The sequence below is a fragment of the Mastomys coucha genome, unplaced genomic scaffold (assembly GCF_008632895.1).
Source record: "Mastomys coucha isolate ucsf_1 unplaced genomic scaffold, UCSF_Mcou_1 pScaffold14, whole genome shotgun sequence".
Taxonomy (NCBI): domain Eukaryota; kingdom Metazoa; phylum Chordata; class Mammalia; order Rodentia; family Muridae; genus Mastomys; species Mastomys coucha.
This window is the reverse complement of record NW_022196896.1, coordinates 92,682,017-92,704,490: the sequence shown is the minus strand read 5'-3', so window position 1 is coordinate 92,704,490 and position 22,474 is coordinate 92,682,017. Positions and strand designations below refer to the sequence as shown.

The 22,474-nt window shown below is 37.7% G+C and overlaps 1 protein-coding gene across 14 annotated transcripts in view; it reads right to left on the bottom strand.

Annotated features, from left to right (window-relative positions):
* Window positions 1-22,474, bottom strand: part of Unc80 (unc-80 homolog, NALCN channel complex subunit) — a 191,719-nt gene that overhangs the window by 161,471 nt on the left and 7,774 nt on the right. For all 14 annotated transcript variants that reach the window (XM_031367798.1, XM_031367795.1, XM_031367789.1 and 11 more), the window contains exons 5-7: window positions 14,963-15,086; window positions 12,577-12,653; window positions 9,858-9,997 (exon numbers count right to left, since the gene is read on the bottom strand). In XM_031367798.1, coding sequence (XP_031223658.1) covers window positions 9,858-9,997; window positions 12,577-12,653; window positions 14,963-15,086 — 341 coding nt within the window. The remainder of the gene's footprint in view (window positions 1-9,857; window positions 9,998-12,576; window positions 12,654-14,962; window positions 15,087-22,474) is intronic.

Here is a 22,474-nt window from a genome sequence, read left to right as displayed (position 1 = left end):
ATTAAAAACAATGAATTTATGAAATTCTTGGGGAAATGGATGGACATGGAGAATATCATTCTGAGTGAGGTAACCCAATCACAAAAGAATACACATGGTATGCATTCTCTAATAAGTGGATATTAGCCCAGAAGCTCGGAATACCCAAAATAAAATCCATAAACCACAAGAAATTCAAGAAGGAAGACCATAGTGTGGATCCTTTATCCTTCTTAGAAGGATGAACAAAATACCCATGGAAGGAGTTGCCGAGACAAACTATGGAACAGAGACTGAAGGAAATACAATACAGAGACTGAAGGAAAGACAATCCAGAGACTGCTCCACCTGGGAGTCCTTCCCATATTCAATCACCAAACCCAGACACTATTGTGGATGCCAGTAAGTGATGGTTGACAGGAGCCTGATATTGCTGTCTCCTGAGAGGCTCTGACAGTGCCCAATTAATACAGAAGTAGAGGCTCACAGCCATCCATTTGACTGAGTACAGGGTCCCCAATGAAGGAGCTAGAGAAAGGACCCAAGGAGCTGAAGGGTTTGCAGCCTCTTAGGACGAACAACAATATGAACTAACTAGTACCCTCAGAGCTCCCAGGAACTAAACCATCAACCAAAGAGTACACATGGTGGGACTAATGGCTCCAGCTGCATATGTAGCAGAGGATGGCCTAGTGGGTGAGAGGAGAGGCCCTTAGTCCTGTGAAAGCTCTATGCCCCTGTGAAGGGGAATGCCAGGGCCAGGAAATGGGAGAGGGTAGGTTGGTGATCAGGGGGAGGGGGGAGGGAATAGGTTTCCCCCTCAACCCCTGAAGGGTAAACTGGGAAAGGAGCTATCTTTTGAAATGTAAATAATGAAAATATCTAATAAAAACAAAACAAAAAATTCTCAAATTTCTGGAATGCTATTATTTCATTTAAATGCCTGATATGTTCATGAACTTATGATCAATTTACTAAAGAATAGTTGTAAACAATTACTTAGATTAATTATGTTAGATATCTTAGTAGCATTAGAGTTAGTAATTTTGTCCTTCAAAATTAATATCTGAAATCCCAATGTGCTAGTAGTTAGGAGTGGGAATAATTGAGCCACAAGTCTTCACTTCTAGGTATAACACCCTCTAGGAAATGGTTTTCTGAATGCCCTCTTGTTGTCGTATCACATGGGAACACTAGAAGTCATCAGTCTGAATGCAAATGCAACCATCCTGATGCCATAATCTTGGATGTGCAGCCTCCAGGATTGTCAGCAATACAATATCCCTGTTTAGAAACCACTCTGGTTATGTTACAGCAGCCCAAACTAGGACAGCCATAGGTACAAAAGTCTTTCTTGTGGTATATCCAGCATAGTAAGAGTGACAGGAAGTAAATGACCAAATAAATCAGGTTTCATGGAGATGAAGTCGCCTTGGATCTAACCTGGAAACTTGATTTTTAAGCACCATTTCCTTCTTAGTTAGATGATGCAGAAAGGAAGGTTTGGTGCCCTACCCCACACAAAGAAATAGCTTCTTGAAATGAAATGCAGCCACTGAGAGTGATGGGTAAGGTTCCTGAACTTCCAAGGCACATATTTGTTCATTGTCTGCCTGCTTGTCTGAGATGGGTCTCCCTATGAAATGTGGTCTGGCCTTAATCTTTTGATTCTCTTAACACTGCTTCCCAAGTGCTAGGATTATCGGCATGTCCTGGATTGAAGATCCATAACTTTCCAGTGGTTTCAAATTAACAATAGTGTTGCCTGCTATTGAGAATAAATAACATGGAGTAGAGATTTGAGTGTTTGGTGGAACATTTGTTCTACTTTACAGTTTCATTAAGAATCACAACACACACATATCCACACACCACACATACACACCATACACACACACACACACACACACACACACACACAGAGAGAGAGAGAGAGAGAGAGACACATAAAACTGAACATTTCAGAAATATTAAAAGAAAAACAAGTCCAGATCATAATATCTGGTAACCTGCTTATTATTTTCACAGCCCTTTCTACTACTCCCTTATCAAAGTCCATGCCACACTGTTGTTCTTACTTTCGTTACCAACATCCTCTACTGTACTGAGTGGCAACTGTCACATGCATGAAAGTTTTGAATGTCATTGCTGTCTTTAAAATACTCGCTTCTTCTTTTTCAAAATTTATTGTATTTTAGTGTGTGTGTGTGTGTGTGTGTGTGTGTGTGTGTGTGTGCGTGTGCATGGATGTGAGTGCTTGTAACACTGTGGGTGTGGAGATGAGAAGACGAGAAGACAACTTGTGGCCATCAGTTCTCTCCTTCTACTAGGAGGATTAGAGAGATATACTTAGGTTGCCAGTCAAAAATGCAAGTGTACTTAACTGCTGAGCCATCTCCCCAGCCTTTAGTGGTGTCCTATAGTTGAATATTCTGAGTAGTTTAACTAGAAATTAGGAAACTAAATACAAAAACTCAAACACTTTGGATGCCACACACAAAATTACTAACTGGGATGGAAATCCTATTAAATGTGCATATACTGGATCGGGGAACTGCAATAGTCTGATCATCAGTTACAGGCCAACTTTAAATTCATCACCGAGTCCTATCGATTCTTCTTCTAACTACTCCTCATCAGGTTTACCTGTAGACACCATTCAAGTGCTAGTGACCCACACATCACACCAAGAGAATCACAATCACATCCTTCAAAGTTTCTTGTTTCTTTTATTCTCCATACCTCAGAACATTCATTCTTAGAATGAAATTGAAAATCTAGACCATGCTGAGCAAAGTCTGTCTAATGTGTACTGGACATTCCTTTTCTGTATGTTTCATTTTCCTCCTTTGCCTCCTCCCTCTTCTTATTGTTCTAGTTGTTTTGTTTTTGAGATAACTTCTCACATAGTTCAGAATGACTCCCAGCTCACTAAGGAGTCCAGCCTGGACTCAAACTTACAATCTTCTTGTTTCAGTCTCTTGAGTGTTGGGATAACAGGTGTGCTATTCCATGCTATCTACTCCAGCCTTATTTTCTATTTGCATGCCCTGGTATACAAGCTGTTGATGTATTGAATTTCAACTAAAATTTATTATTTATTCACTTATTTATGGTAAAGAAACTTTGTTATGCTTTTTTTTCAAATTACCACTAGGTTTTTCATTGCATTCTGAACCTTGACTGGTTACACCCTGAGCACTAGCTTGAGGAGAAGCAATAACCTTGACTTTCATTTCTATACATTTTCTAAGAGACTTACTTTCATTACTCTCCCCTCCCCAAATTCCATTTCTCTTCCTTAAAGAATCATGATCGAACTTATTCCTCTAAGACTATCATTTACACCTAAGTTAACATGAATTCTTTCCCATGTTAGATCTACAAAGAAAAGAAAATTAGGAGGCTGGCTGGCTACCAGCTGTGTAATTTTAGGTCCCCAAGGCTTCATGACAGTCATCTAATTTATACGAGTCAGTGAAAGCCATTATTTTCATGACTAATCTTCCATGATGAAGGCAGATATCAGCAGGTCAGAAGAATTACTCCCACCTTTGAGTAAACTGTCTCCTATGATATCATACCTTAGAGTTCTCAAATTTTATAGTTTTTAGATTAGGTTATCTCCTAAATTTTCCAAATCCCTGGGACATTGTCCCTATGAGGTTCCAATGGACCACTGATGTCCCCAAGCAGCACATGAGAGAGGGAAGATGTTAAGAAAACAGACATTAGGGTTTCCTATAAAATTTCTCCCCTTCTAGACCAACAATCAAAACAACTACTAAATGTAAACATCATGATTGGGATTCCATGTCATGTCCCAGGACATCTGATTTATGTTTTTCTCTACACACTCAGTTTATTCTTTTTCCATCCTTCCTTCTTTATTTCTTCTTATAACAGAGCTTGCCAGTTCATTGATTGTATGACAGGCTGCAGAACAGCAAGACTCCATGGATATAAATAAGTTTGTGACTGGAGACTAAAAATATGTCCCTAACTAGTGTAATCACAGATTCACTTTTCAGCTGTTTGATATGGAGTGAAATCTATTTGAAACGGAAGGAGGTTAAGGGCAACTCGAGTTGATCTGGGAAACAGGTATGGCTTCTTTGAGACTGGCTGTTTCTTGCTCCCAAGTTTGTCCCCTCTCCACCCCATGAGATTGCTCCTGGTACAAAAATGTTCAACAGGGAGAAAAAAAGACTATCTAAGGGAGGAAATCATATAGGACCAACCAAGGAGAAACCTGGAGATGATAGGTCCCCAGGAACCTATAATAAAATAAAACCTAGTGAACCTTAATGAGCCCCCTCATCTATGACCCCCTTCATCCTCTTAATAGAAGATATTTACATGTTCTAATAAAGTTTGCCCTTTTCCCCTTTCTGTGGCTAGTGTTTCTCTGCTCCATAGTAAATGTGTAACTTCCTTTCACTGCATCAGTTACCTTCAGGATCTATCTGTAATTCTTACTTTCTGTCTGGTACCCTGAGGATCTTTATTTCCAGTCTTTCTGGTTGCCACTTTTGTGCCTCCTCTTCCTCCTCCTCAGGTCTGTAACTGTTACTTTCATGCCAAGACTCTAGGGATCTCTGCTACTTTGCTATCCCCTGCCTCTGATCTCAGTTGTCACATGCTCTCAGTGCTCTTAGCCCTCCAGCTCTTGCCTCACTTTCTTGTCTGAGCTTGTCTTCTTATCCAGAAGTACAATTAGTTTTCCATCCCATAGAAGTCATTCATTGCTACCCAAAAATGACTACCCCTCAATGACCCCCTTAAACTTGAAGTGTGAGGTCTACTGGTTGGAATAGTCATTAAAAAGTAAAAAAAAAAAAAAAAAAAAGATAAAGTATTTTATCTAGAACAGCATTACAACTGTAATTAACTGGCCAATGGAAGTTAAGAGCCATTTTCACTAAATTAAACCTTGGGAGAGTAGGAAAAAATGAAAATTTCATGACCCAATATGAATATAATTTTACTTACAAATGAAATACATGAATAAATGAAGAGTGGCTCACTTACAGAGAAATTAATGGCATTCATTTACCTAATGGGCATATGGAGGAATACTTTTTATTTTTCAAGATTTTGAATATTAATAAAGAATTATAAATATAGTACAATAAATATATTTAAGTATTTCTGTAGTTATTTATACACAACAAAGAATTATGGTGAGAAAAACCTTTCGCAAAGGTAAGACTAATTTAATCTATTCCCAGCCCAAGTACAGTTTTGGGACACCAGGTTATCATTAACAAGCACTGAAAGATGATAGTAGAACAAATGAACGCAAGTGGCTATTCTGGAAGAAACAGTTTGTGCTAGCAGAGAAGTATGGGAATCAGTCTTGACCCTCTGCAGCATCTAATGAAGTGTGAATTATGACTATGCATATGGTAATTAAAGATGTAATCTTACATTAATTTTAAAAACTAGCTACTTGTTCACTGATTGCAGTGTGCAGGAAAGAGTAATGCTGAGTTCAGTCAAGGTCAGAGCAAAAGCCACAGTGAACTGGATTGGCTTGATGTAGGTAGACAGCTTCTGTTGCTAGGATATTTGCACAGCTTTGTTATTAAGGCTCTTTCTTCAAGTCCAATAAGCACAAGAACTCCTCCAATGGAGATACATTAACACCAGCATTTGCTAAGCGGTCTAACTTGTGCATAATTTCCATGGTAACCAGCCACTGTCTCTAGGCAGAGAGAAGACAACTCATTTTTTTTCAAAGTGCCACTGATTCATGTCTAATTCACATAATGTGGTTGTTTTGTGCTATGGGAATGTGAGTGTGTGTATGTGTGTGAGTGTTTACATTAAGAAATACATGTAGATGGACAGATTACACATAGGTGTGCAGATAGATGATAGAGAGATGGTTTGAGTTTAGTAATATCAGAAAACATCCTTTCACAAATAAGAAAATGGGAATTTTAGCTATATTTGATTTTATACATAATCAGATTAGAATTAATACAATTTAGTTTTCACAGAAAAGAACTTCATTTTCTGATTATACTTATAATCTCTAATGCTCAAGAAAACTATGCAAGAAACATAATGTGAATATTTTACAATCTCGAGATTTTGCTTGCATACTTGTTTTTATGACTTTTTAAAAGTATCTGGCATCAGCCTATACTTCAAACAAATAAGAGACTACTTCTTAAATCAAATCAAATTAAACACTTTGGAATGAAAAAAACAAAACTTGTAGAAGAGACATATTTAACAACTGTTGAAAAATTAATAATAAAAGGTATAGTGTGTAAAATGATAGTGACATTATTATCAATACTGTTTGTTGTAGCTGCCCTATAAAATAGCTCCCAATGTTCTCTGCCTCATTTCTTGGTTGGATGTTGTAAAATACAATAGAAGGGACAGTCTGTGACTTTTGGAGTGTGCTGTGCTGAATAAGAACACTGAAGATCTTTATTGGTGTTACCACTCTCTCTTATATAAGTTGTTTAAAGAAAAGCCAGTCTCTGTGCCATGTGTGGCCTTAAAGAGCCACCTCAAAGCTGAGGAATTGAGGCTAACCAAAACAGACTTTAGTACAAGATAAAACCTTAAACTCAGAGAATGGTTGACCCTTAAAAAGAAATGAGGAACGCAATTGTTTTTTTAATACAAATTTTCCACACAGTTTGTAAATAAAACTTCTGAACATTGAGGAACCTGCTAGTGGGCTTCACAGGGTGTAAAAAATGCTGTTGGAACTGAGGGATGAAGATTTTTCCTATGTATAAACAGGACTTAGTTTCTTTTGGTGTGGAAGTTACACAAATATGTCCTAATAAGGTCAACTAGGTGACCTAATGAAAGAGATGTCCTAATAAGGTCTAGAAGACCTTCTGGTTTCTTTTTGCTGGTTATAGAAAACCAAAAGAGAAGAGAAAGAAATTTAAAAAAGAATTATTAAAGATTTATACCATGAGACATAATAATTTTAGAGTTTCCTCGATTTTACAGAGAACAGATGATGCTGAAATTAAATTGAATGCACAACTAAAATCCAGGGAGCTGTTGGATAAACAAAGTCTACATCAAGCCAAGAGTGAAGATATAAAATCACTCATTAAAACTTCAAAATAATATAAGTCCTATTTCAGAATACTATTGAATCTAACAAAGGCCCTCTACAAACCTTGACAGTGTGCTGCAAATACATATGTACATATTTATTTATAATATACAAGTATATTATATAATATGTATGCATATATATTTGCATATGCACATACACATACACATATAATAGTCTATTATTCTCATGCTGTGATCTATTATGTAATGTGATATACATAGTATATACTATTTAATTTTGCATTATCTATTATATAATCTCATAGTTTATTATTCTCATATGACATTATCAGTATATAATTGTCTTATATATGTATATATAATGACTTATAAGAAAATTAGATAATTATTCTTTCACAGAAGCTTAAGACAGAGATGGGATATCCAAATGCAGATTATGTCTATTTCACTGGATCCCAATAAGATTCACACTGAACCTACAAAAAAATTAAAAGGCATTATATCATCAAAAACACTTCTGGAGACAATGAAAACTTGAAGGCAGGCTCTCAAGTCCCATTCCTCAAATGTTAATTGCAGGAAATAAGCTATGCACATGTGCTACCTTTCTTGCAAAGAGAAAACTGATTTTGAGGATAGAACCAGCTCAGGAGAAGCCACTTGCCATGGGCAGGAGTGGGCTGCATTTTATTGGAGCACCTCCCACACTTGCAGCTCAGCATCAGAACTGCTAGCAGCCAGTGTGTCCCACCTCTCTTTCAGTAGCCATGTACACAGCAGGTAGGTTTTGTACCTATTTTACCACACATGGTTACATGTCATTTGTCTCTTTAGTTCATGGGCAATTGGGAGCAGTGTGGGTCCAACAGTACACACACAGTGAATAAAAATACCATGCATACAACACTAGACACAGTGGCAGAAATCTAAATAGGAAAATAGGGGTTTGAATTAAATAACAATGAGAAAGGATATGGGGGGCATTAAGAAGGTTGAATGTACACAACTTGGATTGGGGTGAACCTCAGGTATTTTGGCTAGTTGTTCTAAAGAGCTAGAGTATGAATCTAGACCTTAATTGAGATGTACCTCTAGGACTTTTGAGATAACTGGGTCCATGATTGGACCACCTACTGAAATAGAAACCAATGAATGAATGCATAGGTACAAAGCCTCTGAACATAAAGACTCCAGAGTTTTTCTACATGGCTTTTTGTCTTCAATACATCTAAGAAAGGATTCAAAATTAAGTATAGCTATATAATCTGGTTTAGGGCGATGTATAGATAAATCATTTTAAAACTATCAAATGAAAAGTTGAGTGAGATACTAGGAGATACCTGTGAATCTTTTTTTCTGATAAGACCTTTGTATGCAGAATATGTTTAAAAATTCTTAAAAGTGAACATTTAGACACTTCCATTAAAATGTGGGAAAAGTTTGAATAGCCCTTTAATAAAGGAGTACCTCTGAATAGCTCATAGAGTATGAAAGCATCCTTAGCATCCTTAGTCATTAGGGGAAAATAAATGAAATCCACAGTGGGAACCCACTAGGATGACTATAATAAAAAAAGAAATAGAACAAAAAATGTTCCTGGGGATACAAAGGCTTGTATACTGCTGGGGGACTGTAAAATAGTGCCACCATTTTGGAAAGTAAAGTTAGTTATTTTCAACTTTGGGCATCAATTTGCTACACAATTAGGCAATTCTACTCATGTCTGTCCACCAATAGAATGGAAGCCTATGTCCATAAAAGATTTAAGTGAAGGGTCACAGCAGTGCTGCTCATACAAAGCATGGTAACAAACTCTCCACCCAATGATGAGTAAAAAAGGTTGATATATTTATACAAGCTAAGGATATGATATTCAGCAATAAAGGAGAATAAACCATTGATGAGCACAATGCTGCAAATAAAAATTCCTTAAAGTTTTTACACTACACTAAATGAAAGAAGATAAGAAGGATGTGAGATACCAACTGAGCCATCCCATTTGTACACAGGGCTGAAAAATGAAAACCAAAGCAGAAAGTATATCAGAGACTTTCTGAAGTCTGTGTGGGAGTGGAGTTAACCACATGTCATGAATGATGGAAATGTTCTAAAATGGATTGAAATATTAACTTTAACAGGTTTGATTTTACAGCATAGAAATTTTAACTCAATAAAAGGATATTTTAAACTTTAATTTAAAGTACTATCATCTAAACAGAACTTTCACTGGAAATACACAGATTGTCTTATGAATTATGGCTTTCATTAGGTGAAAGGGCATGTCTTATGAATCTGGGCTCCTATAATTCCATCAGGGAGTTGGACGAGGTAGATGCGCTTGGTTCTTGTCGAAGGTATTTGAAGGCAAACTTGATATGTTCACAAAATAACAGGGAAGAGTTGGAAGGTTTAAGGAGTTGAGTTGATCACTTCAAAGCGTTTTAGCAACACCCGTTTCAACACAGGGATTTACTGATGAAAAGTACCCTTCTCCACTACAGCAGAGCCTTAAATGTGGCTGCAGTGTAATCTTCTTATAATATCATTGGGATTTCTACACTTGAATATTTAAGTCAGGCATCTCATTAAATCTGACATGTCTTGCTACTTCTAGCCTAATTTGTTAAAATAAGGAAATAAGAGACATTCATAACATGTATTTGGAAATAACAATTTATATCTTGGCTAGAACTATATACATAGTAAGAACACGCCCACATTTTAAAGAATAAAGACTGTAAATGAAGCAAGAATCCAACCTAATTTTTGGTAACTGGGATACGTTTCATTTTCTATCTAGCTTTCTAGTGAAGTACCTTGAATGTGATGGGCCTCTTTCCTGGGATGTTTGGGAGGACAGGCTTCCATCTAAGGAGTTTCCCTGATGGCAGCCTGAGATGGTGGCCTTAGGTGAGATGGAATCCGACTGCAGCGCTTCACTGACCACCTGAAGTCCCTTTTGGAGATGAGACAGTAGATTAATTCCTTTCCTTGCTTTGTGCATATTCTCTAGACTTACCTCCTTCATGCACACAGAGTCATATACATTGGAAGTTTCCTTTGCAGAATGAAGGATCATAGACCTAGAGATTTGCCTTTGTCTAAAAGGCAATGCAAATAGATTTATGGAAAGCATGAATGTCAGTGCAACTATGGAGCTTCAGTATTTTGTAAGTTTTATTTCATGTTGTCTCCTTCCTTGTTTTCATTTTCATCTCTATGTCTGGCATGCACAGTTGAGTTGTGAACCCCCACATTCAGTAAAGACATGCCAGCAATAACTGGGACCATACAGGGGTATGGTGCTCAGCATATTGACAGCTTAGCAGGAAGCAATCTGAGGGTGGAAGTTTTCCCATAATTCATCAAAAATGGGTATACCACAGTTTTCAGTTGTCTGCGGAGACCTTTATCTGGTGTGTAAGCACACACTCAATGGTTCCTTTCATTGAGTAACTTATTTTTTTTTTTTTTTTTGGTTTTTCGAGACAGGGTTTCTCTGTGTAGCCCTGGCTGTCCTGGAACTCACTCTGTAGACCAGGCTGGCCTCGAACTCAGAAATCCGCCTGCCTCTGCCTCCCAAGTGAGTAACTTATTTTAATTCCATTCAGCTAACACATGCAATTTTGCTCAAGTAAATGGGAAATGTTTTCCTTGGTATCATAGATTAACTTCTTAAGTACAAAGACCCTCAAGCATTTTGCCAAAGCAATTTAGCCCTTATATGTTTTATCTTCTCACACAAAATAAGACACAATCCACTTGTACTTTATAGAAAAACAAATAGAAATCTCCTGAAAGAGCCTTCTGAAGCTTATCAAACCACCATGTAGCATCCATATGCTTTGTGTGTTCATGGTGATTGGGGAAATGGAAAACAAGTTAGAAGACTGGGGGTGTGTTCTAGTCATTTAATGAGAGGACGATTGCCTACCATGTGTGAACAACTTAGCTCCAGCCCAGCATCACTAAAACAAAAACAAAAATCTGATGAACTGGAACCTTCAAATCAAGAATTGACAATGTAAAGATGGAAATATATATATTAGAAAAGCAAACTATGAACAGCTCCATCACTAATTTTAAAAATAGTAAAGGAGGGCTGGGGAGATTGATCAGTCGGTAAAGTCCTTGCTTTATAATCATGATCTGAGTTCAATCCCCAGAACCCCTGGGCCATCACTTAAGATTGCCAGGGGAAGCAGAGACAGGACCTAGAGCTTGTAAGTCAGCCAACCTGATGAGCTTCATGTCAATGTGGGATCCTGTCTCAGAAAAGAAGCAAAGTTTTTGAAGTTTTGTCTTTTACTGTCTATTGCAATGCTGAGTGCAGCTCCCAAGACCAACAGTCTGCTTGTAGCCCCTGTAACCCTGTTCTCAAGTTAACTATGATTGGTGAATAAAGATGTCAAATAGCTGGGCAGAAGAAACATAGGTGGGGTTTAGGGTTCATGGCCTTGTGTGTGGGGAAAGGTGGACCACGAAGAGGAAGGTGCTGAAGAGGAGGAAGGAGAAGCCACCATGGTAAAAGTCAAGAGAGCATAGCTCTGAAGGCTGCCCAATAGGAGTTAAGAGCAGGCCATAGTAAGTAGTAAGTAATAGCTCAGGTTAGTAATAGGAAAGTAGATTCTAACAGCATGGAGGGTAGACAGCTGCCCAGATCTTGTGTTGTTTAAGGCTCATTGTAAATATAAAGGCTGAGTGTGTCTTTCATCTAGTAACTCAATGATCAAGACAGGGCAGAAGCCCTGGGGTGAGATTTAAATATCTTCAACAAAAAGGAGGAGGAAGAGGAAAAGGAGGGAGAAGAGGAGGAGAAAAACCAGAAAATGGCACCTGAGGAATAAAATTGAGGTTGTTTTCTACCACACACACACATATGGCAGAATGTTTGAAATTAATTTTAATAATATATTATAAGGTTAAACTCATTTCATCATATGAGTGATATAAAATTATTGATGTTTCCTTTTTCATACAAAATTTTCAAAAATGGCCTACATGTGTAACACTCTCAACTCATTATAGCCACATTTCAAGGGATTGGTAGCCACACGTGCCTGAGTGCTACCCCAAAGACCCTAGCTTGGAGGGTAGAGTGGAAGATCATGCTATTCCTCAGAGTAAAATGTCAAAAACAAATCCCAACTTTAATGGAAGGCACCGAGTTTTTACTTTGCACTGATTACATGGAGGGTGAGGGGGGATCAAGCGACATTTTATTTGATGCTAGATGAATGACAGCTAATACTTTTTGTTACATGCTAGCCACCAAGATCAAGTCCTAGGTACTATAAACTGGTTGTTGAGGTGAAACACTCATACACTGTTTTGTCTCAACACCCAAGACTATTGGAAGGTGTTTAAAGTTAAGTTTTTACACTTGACTGACAGAAGAAATTCGATTGAGCAAAGCCACAGGTTCAGGATGGAGGACAGGGCTGTTAGGCCATAGAATGAATCTAACCTGAAGTCCGAGCCCTTGCAATGCACTTCTCAAAGAGCCCCCTCTTCTCATGATTATAACAAACTAACCTCTCCTTGCTGCCTTGTGTCTTGATTTGGTGAGTCACAGGTCTGACTCTGACTGTTGATTGGAGAGCTTCTTTTGGCTACAAAGATGATAGAAAAAAAATTCATCGCAGATTTTATAAGATTGTAAGTTCATTTCATCTCAGATGCTCTCGCCACTTTCAAGTTTCATATGATATTACCCCCTTGAAAAGAAAAGCATCAAACATCAGATCTCGTGTGATGTGACTGAAATCAATTACCCAGTAAAGACAAGCATCTCTCAGTTTGCAATTTATATATTCATCTCTTTATTCTGCCTTATGAAATTTAGGAGTTGGTGATAATAAAAATAAGACAGGCATGGGTTACCCAACCCTTACTGTATAACCAAGGCCTGTCCTAACTAGTTGAAATTTGTTAACTATTTTAATCTTTTTGGTTACTCTATTCTGTTGCTCTTTCATTATGCTGATTTACGGATGAAAAACTCAGGCAAGAGGAAGTTTAATTTGACATGTTTAGGAAGGATCCAAACCAGATTTTTGTGACATCAGCATCTGTGTTTCAGGCACCAGGTGGGACACGTATAGTAAGACTCAAGTAGACTACATTTTTGTTTTGGCTTAGAAACATTGGGTATCTGTGTTAGCAGTGTCTGCTTATGACTGGAATCTAGCCATGTGGTCTAGGTCCTGTCTGAATTCTCTTCAGATGCTGGACACCAGTTTCAAGTCCTGGGCATCAGTAGAACAGAACCAACAATGAGTGCCTTGCAGACGTCAAAGGACAGGAAAGTGAATAATGAATCCAGGGACTCTCGTGGAGGTTTAGTTTCTTAGAAACTAAAATGTGTTAAATGACTGCCTGTGTACTAATCAAAGTGGGAGCAAGAGGGCTAGCTTCATATACTGGTGGTAGAGAACTTGCTAAGCACGTACGAGGCTCCAGGGTCAAGATTCAGACCCTTAGCTGTGAAGGGCTATTTCATTTGTATAGAAAAACTACAGCAAAACTTCAAAAAGTTAAAAATTAAATTTCTCTAACTTATGAAGGTATGAGACTTTACTAACAATTGGTTATACCTATTCATATTTTACTCAGCTTTATTTCTTTTACTTTTAGTTTTTTAAAAGTAATCTTACATTCATCTTACTTCCTGTCTCCAGTTGTTTAAATCCATATTAATTTATCTCATCCCAAACATGGAATCTAAAGCAAATTCACAGCTTTAACACCTTTACTTATTTGGTAGCTTGATATTTAAAACTGCAATATTACTCTTTATCTTTCAAAAGCTAGTGATATATATATAGTAGCATGCATGTACTTATTTATTCTGTAAAATTTTTCTTTGAATGACTCTATTTGTTACAATAAGAATCTTTACAAATCTATGACAAATAATAAGGAATTTGATGGTTACAATAATTCCTTAACATATCAGGTACTTGGAAAGTTATGTTATGTTCTAGAGGAAAAAGGGCAGAAGAATGTGTTCAGAGTTTTTTTTTCCACTTACAGAGTCTTTTTTATATACTTAACCCTTCACTGTTTGTGTTTAAAACTTAAAAACTAAAAAACCCATCTCCACAGATGCATATATATATATATATATATATGTATATATATACAGATGTATATATATATATACAGATATATAGATTTTTTCATGTAGTTTATTTATTTTTGACTTTTAAATTAAAAGTAGGATGGACAGACTAGAAGAATAGAATTTATTAAGCATTTATTCCTCAACAAGTACCTTATGCCCCTTCACACTTACATTTATTAAGAAGCCAGGTAAGGTGGCATAGCATCTCTATTTTACATTAATAGAATTATACATACTGGAGTTACATTGCATATATAGCAAAAGATGAACTGAGAGTAAAGGGTGAACCTATTGTATACTTATAAATTTATCATGCTGGGCTCTTTCTACAATTGACCTCAACCATAGGAAGGACTAACTCACTATACAAGTCCAATTTCTCAAGTAAAATGCTTTGATGGTAATAAAACATTGTGAAGATATCTCTAAAGACAACCTACTTCATCAACTATACCCATGATTCAATAATAATGGCAATAATAGCGATCTCTTACTATATGACAGGAATTTTTCTAGCTGATACATACATATGTAATTTATTCTTCACAGTATTTCTAAAAACTATTAATATTTTAATCCTCAGTTTTCAGATGAAGAAACAAAGGCGCAAGATAGGTAAATGACTTACCCCAAGTCACATGACTCAAACATACGTGTCTCATGTTATCCAGGCCACCCAGGCAACTTTCCGGAGAGAATTGCTTCTCACCATCCTCTTAAAGGAAGCCATTCCACCACAGTCCCTTATGTAAGGGAGCCTACCAAGGCTACCCACTGGGTACTGGAGACACAAACCTGTAATGATGCTCCTTATGGGCTTTACCAGGGCAGTAAAGCCGGAGACTTCAGGCTGTCTGTGCTCCCACATAGGCTGCCATATAACCAACCCACTGGCCAGTCGGAAGGTGAGATCAGATTCCTGGGGAGAGTGAAGATCTGTGTTCAGTAACTGGTTTGTGTCAGGAGAATAGTCATCCTCTACAGACCATTTTGAGAAGGACTTTCTCTGACAAATACTCCCATGAGTGTTTCTAGGCAAACAATGATCCTGTTAATACTACAATTGCAATGGAAATTACTGTGACCTGCTTTATGGAAAATGAGACATTAATCAAACGTAGCTTTGGAAAAAGCCTGGAACACATAACCCATTGTTTTGCTTGCAGTGAGGGAGATCTGTTTATTTCCATAGTCTTGGCAGCTCCCTTCATGCTTGGATACAGAGCCATTCCTCTTAATTATGTAATTGTCCTTATTCTTCCCTCAGAAGGCAATATCCTCACAGCCTGGCTACTTTGACCTCCTACTCTTCAGGGCTTCTCTCTTTCTTGTACTTCACAGAATTAGGTAAATATGTTTTGACTCTTTATAGTGAGTGATATTGTCATGTTCTCTTAAAAATCCTTAATGCTTCAAGGCGAGGGCTAGTTGACAAATCCCCCTTCCAGCAGCTCCCAGCATGGCCACAGCACTTAACACAGATGGGGAACTGTGTGTACAAAGGTATTCAATAAATATGTGTTAAATGTGGCAGGTTTTATACCCATGCATGTCCAGTTTATTTATAATTGAAAGCTTCTTCCAGAAATGCATTCTATGCCTCATTATTGTATTGAAAAGCCTAAGTATTTGAAAATGCAGCTTCATATGGTAGAGGTTCAAACATTTCATAAGATCACATCTTAAGCATCTTAGATCATTAAATAAAAAAATAAATGTGGAAGCAGGGAATGTGAACATGGATGAGTGAATGAACACATCTGAGATCCAAGAATTCATTTAAGACAGATAGAATTATGCAACCCTATCTTGTGTTGCTGCAGCTACTTTGGGAAGTTTTAAAACACAGAGGAGGCACAAGTCCCATCTCCCTCTTGTACTGAGAGCTATTAAATTAGCAACCCTGTGAGAGTCTCTAAAGCTCTCCAAGGACCCTATTATGCAACCATGGCAGAAAACCACTGTACTAGAAGATACCAACTAAGAGGAACTGGAGAGGTAGAAGAATAAAAGTGATTCAATAAATGATGAATCAAATTCATTGAATAACAAGAAACCTTCAGCTGAAGGGTGTTGACAAAATTTCCAAATGAAGGACTGAAGAGATGGCTCAGTGGTTAAAAGTACTTGCTACTCTTCCAGAGGATTGAGTCTCCAGCACCTTCACCAGGCCGCTCACAACCAGCCTGAAAACCCAGTTCCAGGGTTTGTGATACCCTCTCTTGGTTTCCAAGGGCACTATATATGAATGTGCATCTATATGCATATATATATAAAATAAATACCATTTAAAATTCCCAGAAAAATTCACGTTGTTAGATACTCGGAGTCCATATTTCATTTCTGCTGTGTTACATAACAAATAATCTGACCAAAATCAATTTAGGAGAGGAAAAGGTTATCTGGCTTACAAGTCCAGGTTGCAGTCCATTATCGAGGAAGATCAGGGAAGAAACTAGAAGTAGTTGCCCGCATCACATCCACAGTCAAGATCAAAGAGAAGAAACCCATCCTTGCTTGCTTGCTTTGTCCTACATAATTCAGGGTGCCCTTCCTAGAATATGCTGTTGCCCCATGATAGGCTGGGTCTGCCTTCATCATTGAACCATCAGAACAATTTCCTGACAGAAAAGAGCATAAGCCACCTTGATCCAGACAATTCTTCAATTGAGGCTTTTCCCATAGGTGCCTTTAGATTGCAGAAAGCTGACATTTAAAACTAACTAGCACACTTGCTCTTCTACAAAGCTAAAGACTAAGTTGACGTCTCTTGAACAACAGATTCCTTTGAATACCATCTAGGAAGGAGAAAGGTTGACTCATGAGACTCCAGAGATGAACAAAAGAGTATATCTGGGAAAGTAGAAATTTGCATATTTTTCAAAAGATCCCTCTCCTCCTTGATAGAAGCCATAAATGGCGGCTAGGGGAGGAGATTCTAACTCAGAGCTGTTAAGAAGTTTCTCAGACCTGTCTGCCCATGCACAAGTTAGACAGAGAGCAGCAGATACACAGCTTTCCCGAACCATCACCCATATTGGGCTGGAGTTTTCAGTAATGAAGCTGCTTTTGAGTCAGTCCTGTGCCTGTAAGTAACCCCCTCACCAATACTCCTGCTAGAAACCCTAATCAAAGCTCATTGGTTCACCAAGTTTGACTTTGGTACACTTGTTACTTTGGTCTGTCCCTGGTTCTTTTCTGGGATAAGTAGACTTGTGTGTTGTAGCTCCCCAGGGAAAAAGAGTCTTCCATAGAGAAGAGTCCTAGATTCATAGGCAACATAACCACACATGTGTCCACAGGGAAAAAAAATTTCTTGAGCCCCCTGTGGAAGTATGGCGACTTACAAAGTACTTGTCAATAGGACAAAATGGCAACCAACAAATTGGGAAAAGATCTTTACCAATCCTATATCTGATAGAGGACTAATATCCAATATATATTATCTTTGTTCTGTATGAATTTACAAAGAACTCAAGAAGTTAGACTCCAGAGATTCAAATAACCCTATTAAAAATGGGGTACAGAACTAAACAAAGAATTCTCAACTGACGAATACCGAATGGCTGAGAAACAAAAGAAATGTTCAACATCCTTAGTCATCAGGGAAATGCAAATCAAAACAACCCTGAGATTCCACCTCACACCAGTCAGAATGGCTAGGATCAAAAACTCAGGTGACAGCAGATGCTGGAGAGGTTGTGGAGAAAGAGGATCACTCCTTTGCTGGTGGGACTGCAAGCTGGTACAACTACTCTGGAAATAAGTTTGGCAGTTCTTCCAGAAATTGGACATAGTACTACCAGAGGGCCCGACTACACCACTCCTGGGCATATATTCAGAAGATGCTCCAACATGTAATAAGGACACATGCTCCACTATGTTCATAGCAGCCTTATTTATAATAGCTAGAAACTGGAAACAACCCAGATGTCCCTCAACAGAGGAATGTATACAGAAAATGTAGTACATCTACATAATGGAGTACTACTCAGCTATTAAAAACAAGGATTTTATGAAATTCTTGGAGAAATGGATGGACCTGGAGAATATCATCCTGAATGAGGTAACCCAATCACAAAAAACACACATGGTATGCATTCTTTGATAAGTGGATATTAGCTTAGATGATAGGAATACACAAAGTACAAACCACAAAACACAAGAAACTCAAGAAGAAGGAAGACCAAAGTGTGGATACTTTGATCTTTCTTAGAAGGGGGAACAAAATACCCATGGAAGGAGTTGCAGAGACTAATTATGTAGTAGAGACTGAAGGAAGGACAATCCAGAAACTGTTCCACCTGGGAATCCTTCCCATATTCAACCATCAAATCCAGACACTATTGTGGGTGCCAGTAAGTGATGGCTGACAGGAGCCTGATATACCTCTCTCCTGAGAGGCTCTGACAGTACCTGACTAATACAGAACTAGAGGCTCACAGCCATCCATTGGACTGAGTACAGGGTCCCCAATGAAGGAGCTAGAGAAAGGTCCCAAGGAGCTGAAGGGTTTGCAGCCTCTTAGGACGAACAACAATATGAACTAACTACTACCCTCAGAGCTCCGAGGGACTAAACCACCAACCAAAGAGTACACATGGTAGGACTCATGGCTCCAGCAACATATGTAGCAGAGGATTGCCAAGTCAATCATCAATGAGAGGAGAGACCCTTGGCCCTGTGAAGGTTCTATGCCCCAGTGTAGGGGAATGCCAGGGCCAGGAAGCAGGAGAAGGTGGGTTGGTGAGCAAGGGGAGTGGGGAGGGCACAGGGTTTTTTTTCTTTTTTTCTTTTTTGTTTTTAATTTAATTTAATTTAATTTTTTAATTTTTTTTCTGGAGGGGAAACTGGGAAAGGAGATATCATATGACATGTAAATAAAGAAAATATCTAATAAAAATTATACAAAAAAGAAATTCATTACATATTTAATTTCAAATATTTCTGGAGTATGCATTAGCTTCTTGTGTGTATCAGGGAATAAAGCATACAGAAGTCCTTGCTCATGGTACACCGAAGAAAAGTAGATAGAGAGATATAGCAGGCAAGTTGCTGACTTTCTAAAACAGGCAGTCAGAGAAAGCAGACGTAGTTCAGAGTAAATACCTAAGTGACATGATTGAGTTTCCACATAGGTATCACAAGGAAAAGAATGAGATGTATCATTGATGAAAAGTTCCCAAGTTTACTTCATGTGTCAAGAATCAAAATAATGAACTACATGCCTACAATAAAGAGACTGAGAGAAGAATGGAAAAATAAACAACCTAGAAAGCCATCAAGTATGAGAGAAGGATCGCCTGATAGGACAGAGGCTTCAGTAGGTCCTGGGGAGGAGAGAAAGCACCAGAATGTTTGCGTAGCAGAGGATCTATGCTTAATAAATTCAATAAAGTCATTAAACATAGTCTGAAAGGGGCAAATTTGAAATAAGAGACAAATTTTTTCAGCCATTGCTATCACTTATATGAGAGACGATTAGATTGGGATGCTAGCAGAGAGAAAAATTATAATTCTGAGTCCATTCTGGAAACACAGTAACAGAACTTACTAATTGATTGGTAGTAGAGTATGAGAAAGTAGGGCACCTGGGACTTTGGGTTCTGCCATTTATAAAGATGAGCTGAATGAAATGGAGTAGGTGGTAAGATTTTGAAAGCAGGTCTGCTATGGTTGAGCTACCATTAAACAATAGATACTTAAGAGAGCAACTAGAAAGGTCTGATAGCTGCTGTCCCTTGAAATGGATGGTAGACACAGCACCTAGCACACAGAGAACCACCATTAAATAAAATCTTCCAGATGTATCTTCAGAAACGCAATGAGCCAAACCTTGGTTAATCTGGTTTTTATGATGTCTTAGTTCCAAATACCATCTTTTTTCATACTTCTTATACATAATCACAACGTGAACAAAATCCTATTGGGAGCCACAATGATGGCTAACAACTGCAGTCCTAACAGGTTAAGAAGGGCAGGCAAGAGAATGAAAATTTTAAGGTTATGCATGGCTACCTAGGCAATCAAGGCCAGCTCTGTTTATTTACATCATGAGTCTCAAAACCTCCAAATTATAACACTAGTAGGAAGGAAGATGGGGAAGAGGATGAGGTGGGCAGAAAAAGCAACTTAAAAATTCTAGTGGAAATGACATCAGGAAATACTCAAGTATTTTGCTAAAATTCTAATCTTTAACATCTAGCATATCAGTGTGACACTCAGCACTCAACAGACAGGCACTGCCATTATATTGTTGTATTTGTTATATATTCAATGAATAAAAAGATAATCTCTGAAGATAAGCTAGACCTCCCTCTGATGACCTTCTCCTGTGCAACCATGTATGGCCATTGGTTAAGTGGACGTATTTCTACTCCAATTCACGCTTCATTTTTTTAATACCCACTCTACTTGTATCTGCCTCTTATGTTAGTGAGTTACTGTCAAAGTATTCTTAAGTTGTCAGAATGCAAAGAACTTGCCACTTTAATTTCTCTCTTTCAGGCATTTCCTGTGTGCTGTGTGTGTATACACACAACCAGAAACTTGGTTCCTGGAGAACACTTTTGAAAGATCATTTAAATAGCTGAGGATAAGGAAGATTTAGGGGTTCTTAAGAGGTGAAAACAGATTAAACATGGACAGAATCTGACTCTACAAATCTTGACTGTTTTTTGTCTATTCCACTGAGGTCTTATCCCTATGATATTATTAAACGTTTGTATTAACTTAGCAACTAGCATTTTTTTAAAAAATTATATACTTTACACATAGATTTTGTTCAAATGCATTTGAAGCCTGGAATTTTGATTTATCTTCCACTATTTCTCCAAGACTTTAAATAGTGTCTTGGGTACAGTATGCACCCAAGAAATATTCCTTCAAAAATTAAGTGTCAATAAAAGGCTTTATAGTTAACAAATGCATTTTGTTTTCACTGATTAAATTTAGTATAAAATTAAGATATATTTGACAGGATATTTAGATTAGCAATTTTAGGTGAAATATCTGGGGAAATTATAAATTAAAAGAATAGGAAAATAGGCGGTGAATGTGTCTGAAAAATGAGCAATGTTAATTTGTTAATTCATTCAGTAAATACTAAACACAGATGTGTTAGTTTCTATAGGTGCAACCATAATTTCTACCTTCATACCATTCACAAACTAGCAAGAGAGTGACTTAGAAAGATATGACAGTAAACAAGCTAATTACAACACTATATATGTCCCTACAGTATTACTGAAATAGAGAAGAGTAAAGATTAACTCTGATCCTAGATGATGGACTCGTTTTAGGCAGAGGGGTAGACTATGAGTATCCTAGGCAACAGGTACTGCATCAGGAAGCCATGGGAAAAACAAAACAAAGCACAACACAAAGCTCAAACCCAAGAGCCAACCAACCAACCAACCAACCAAACAAACAAACAAACAAAAGACCACAGCCACACATTTACAGCTCATGGAGACAGAGTGAAGAGATAGCCTTTGGTTTTGATCTGGGTTGGAGTTTGAAGAATAGATGACTGAATAATTCTGCTAACTGCCAGAAGGATCAGAAATGATATCAGAGGAAATAGACCTCAACATAGCCCTGTAGCTAGTAGGCAAATGAGAACTCTAGGGTGCTGGTCTCAGTGAAGCCCAGTTTCCTACCACCCATAGAACTGGGGCCATTTGGTGATATCTGGAGTTGTTTGTGGCTGTCACAACTCAGGGAGGAGATGATGTAACTGACACCAAGCAGGTAGATTTCCAAGACAGTATTAAGCATTCTGCAACTCACGGAGTAGTGTCTAACAACAGGATAATTGTACCCCAAATGCCAACAATGTCAACGCCAAGAAATACTAATTTATAGATCATTTCTCTTCAGTGACTTAGAAAAAAAAATCACTTTCAAACACAGAAAGCCTTGTAGGAATATTTATTGACTCAATAATTGTATTTTTATAGTATCTAGAAAAACAATAAAAATGATAATACATCAGTTATTCTAGCAATATAGCTAATAGTTACTTACAATATTTCTGTTACTACATATTGTCTTTTTATACTGACTCCTTAGTAAGTGTTCCATTCTCAGGCCCTTGTGAGAATTTGGATGGTTTCCAGGGAGCCTTCCTACTCTGTCATACTTACTTAAGGAGCACTTAGTACCTCTCTTCCATTAATACAGAATACTAGTTACAATAAAACATTCACACTCAAACAACAATACCTTGTTAATGGCTTTCTATGTTTTAGATAGAATACTGTAAGTTGTTTATCCTCAGAATGTCAGAATGCTCTCAAATTTTGT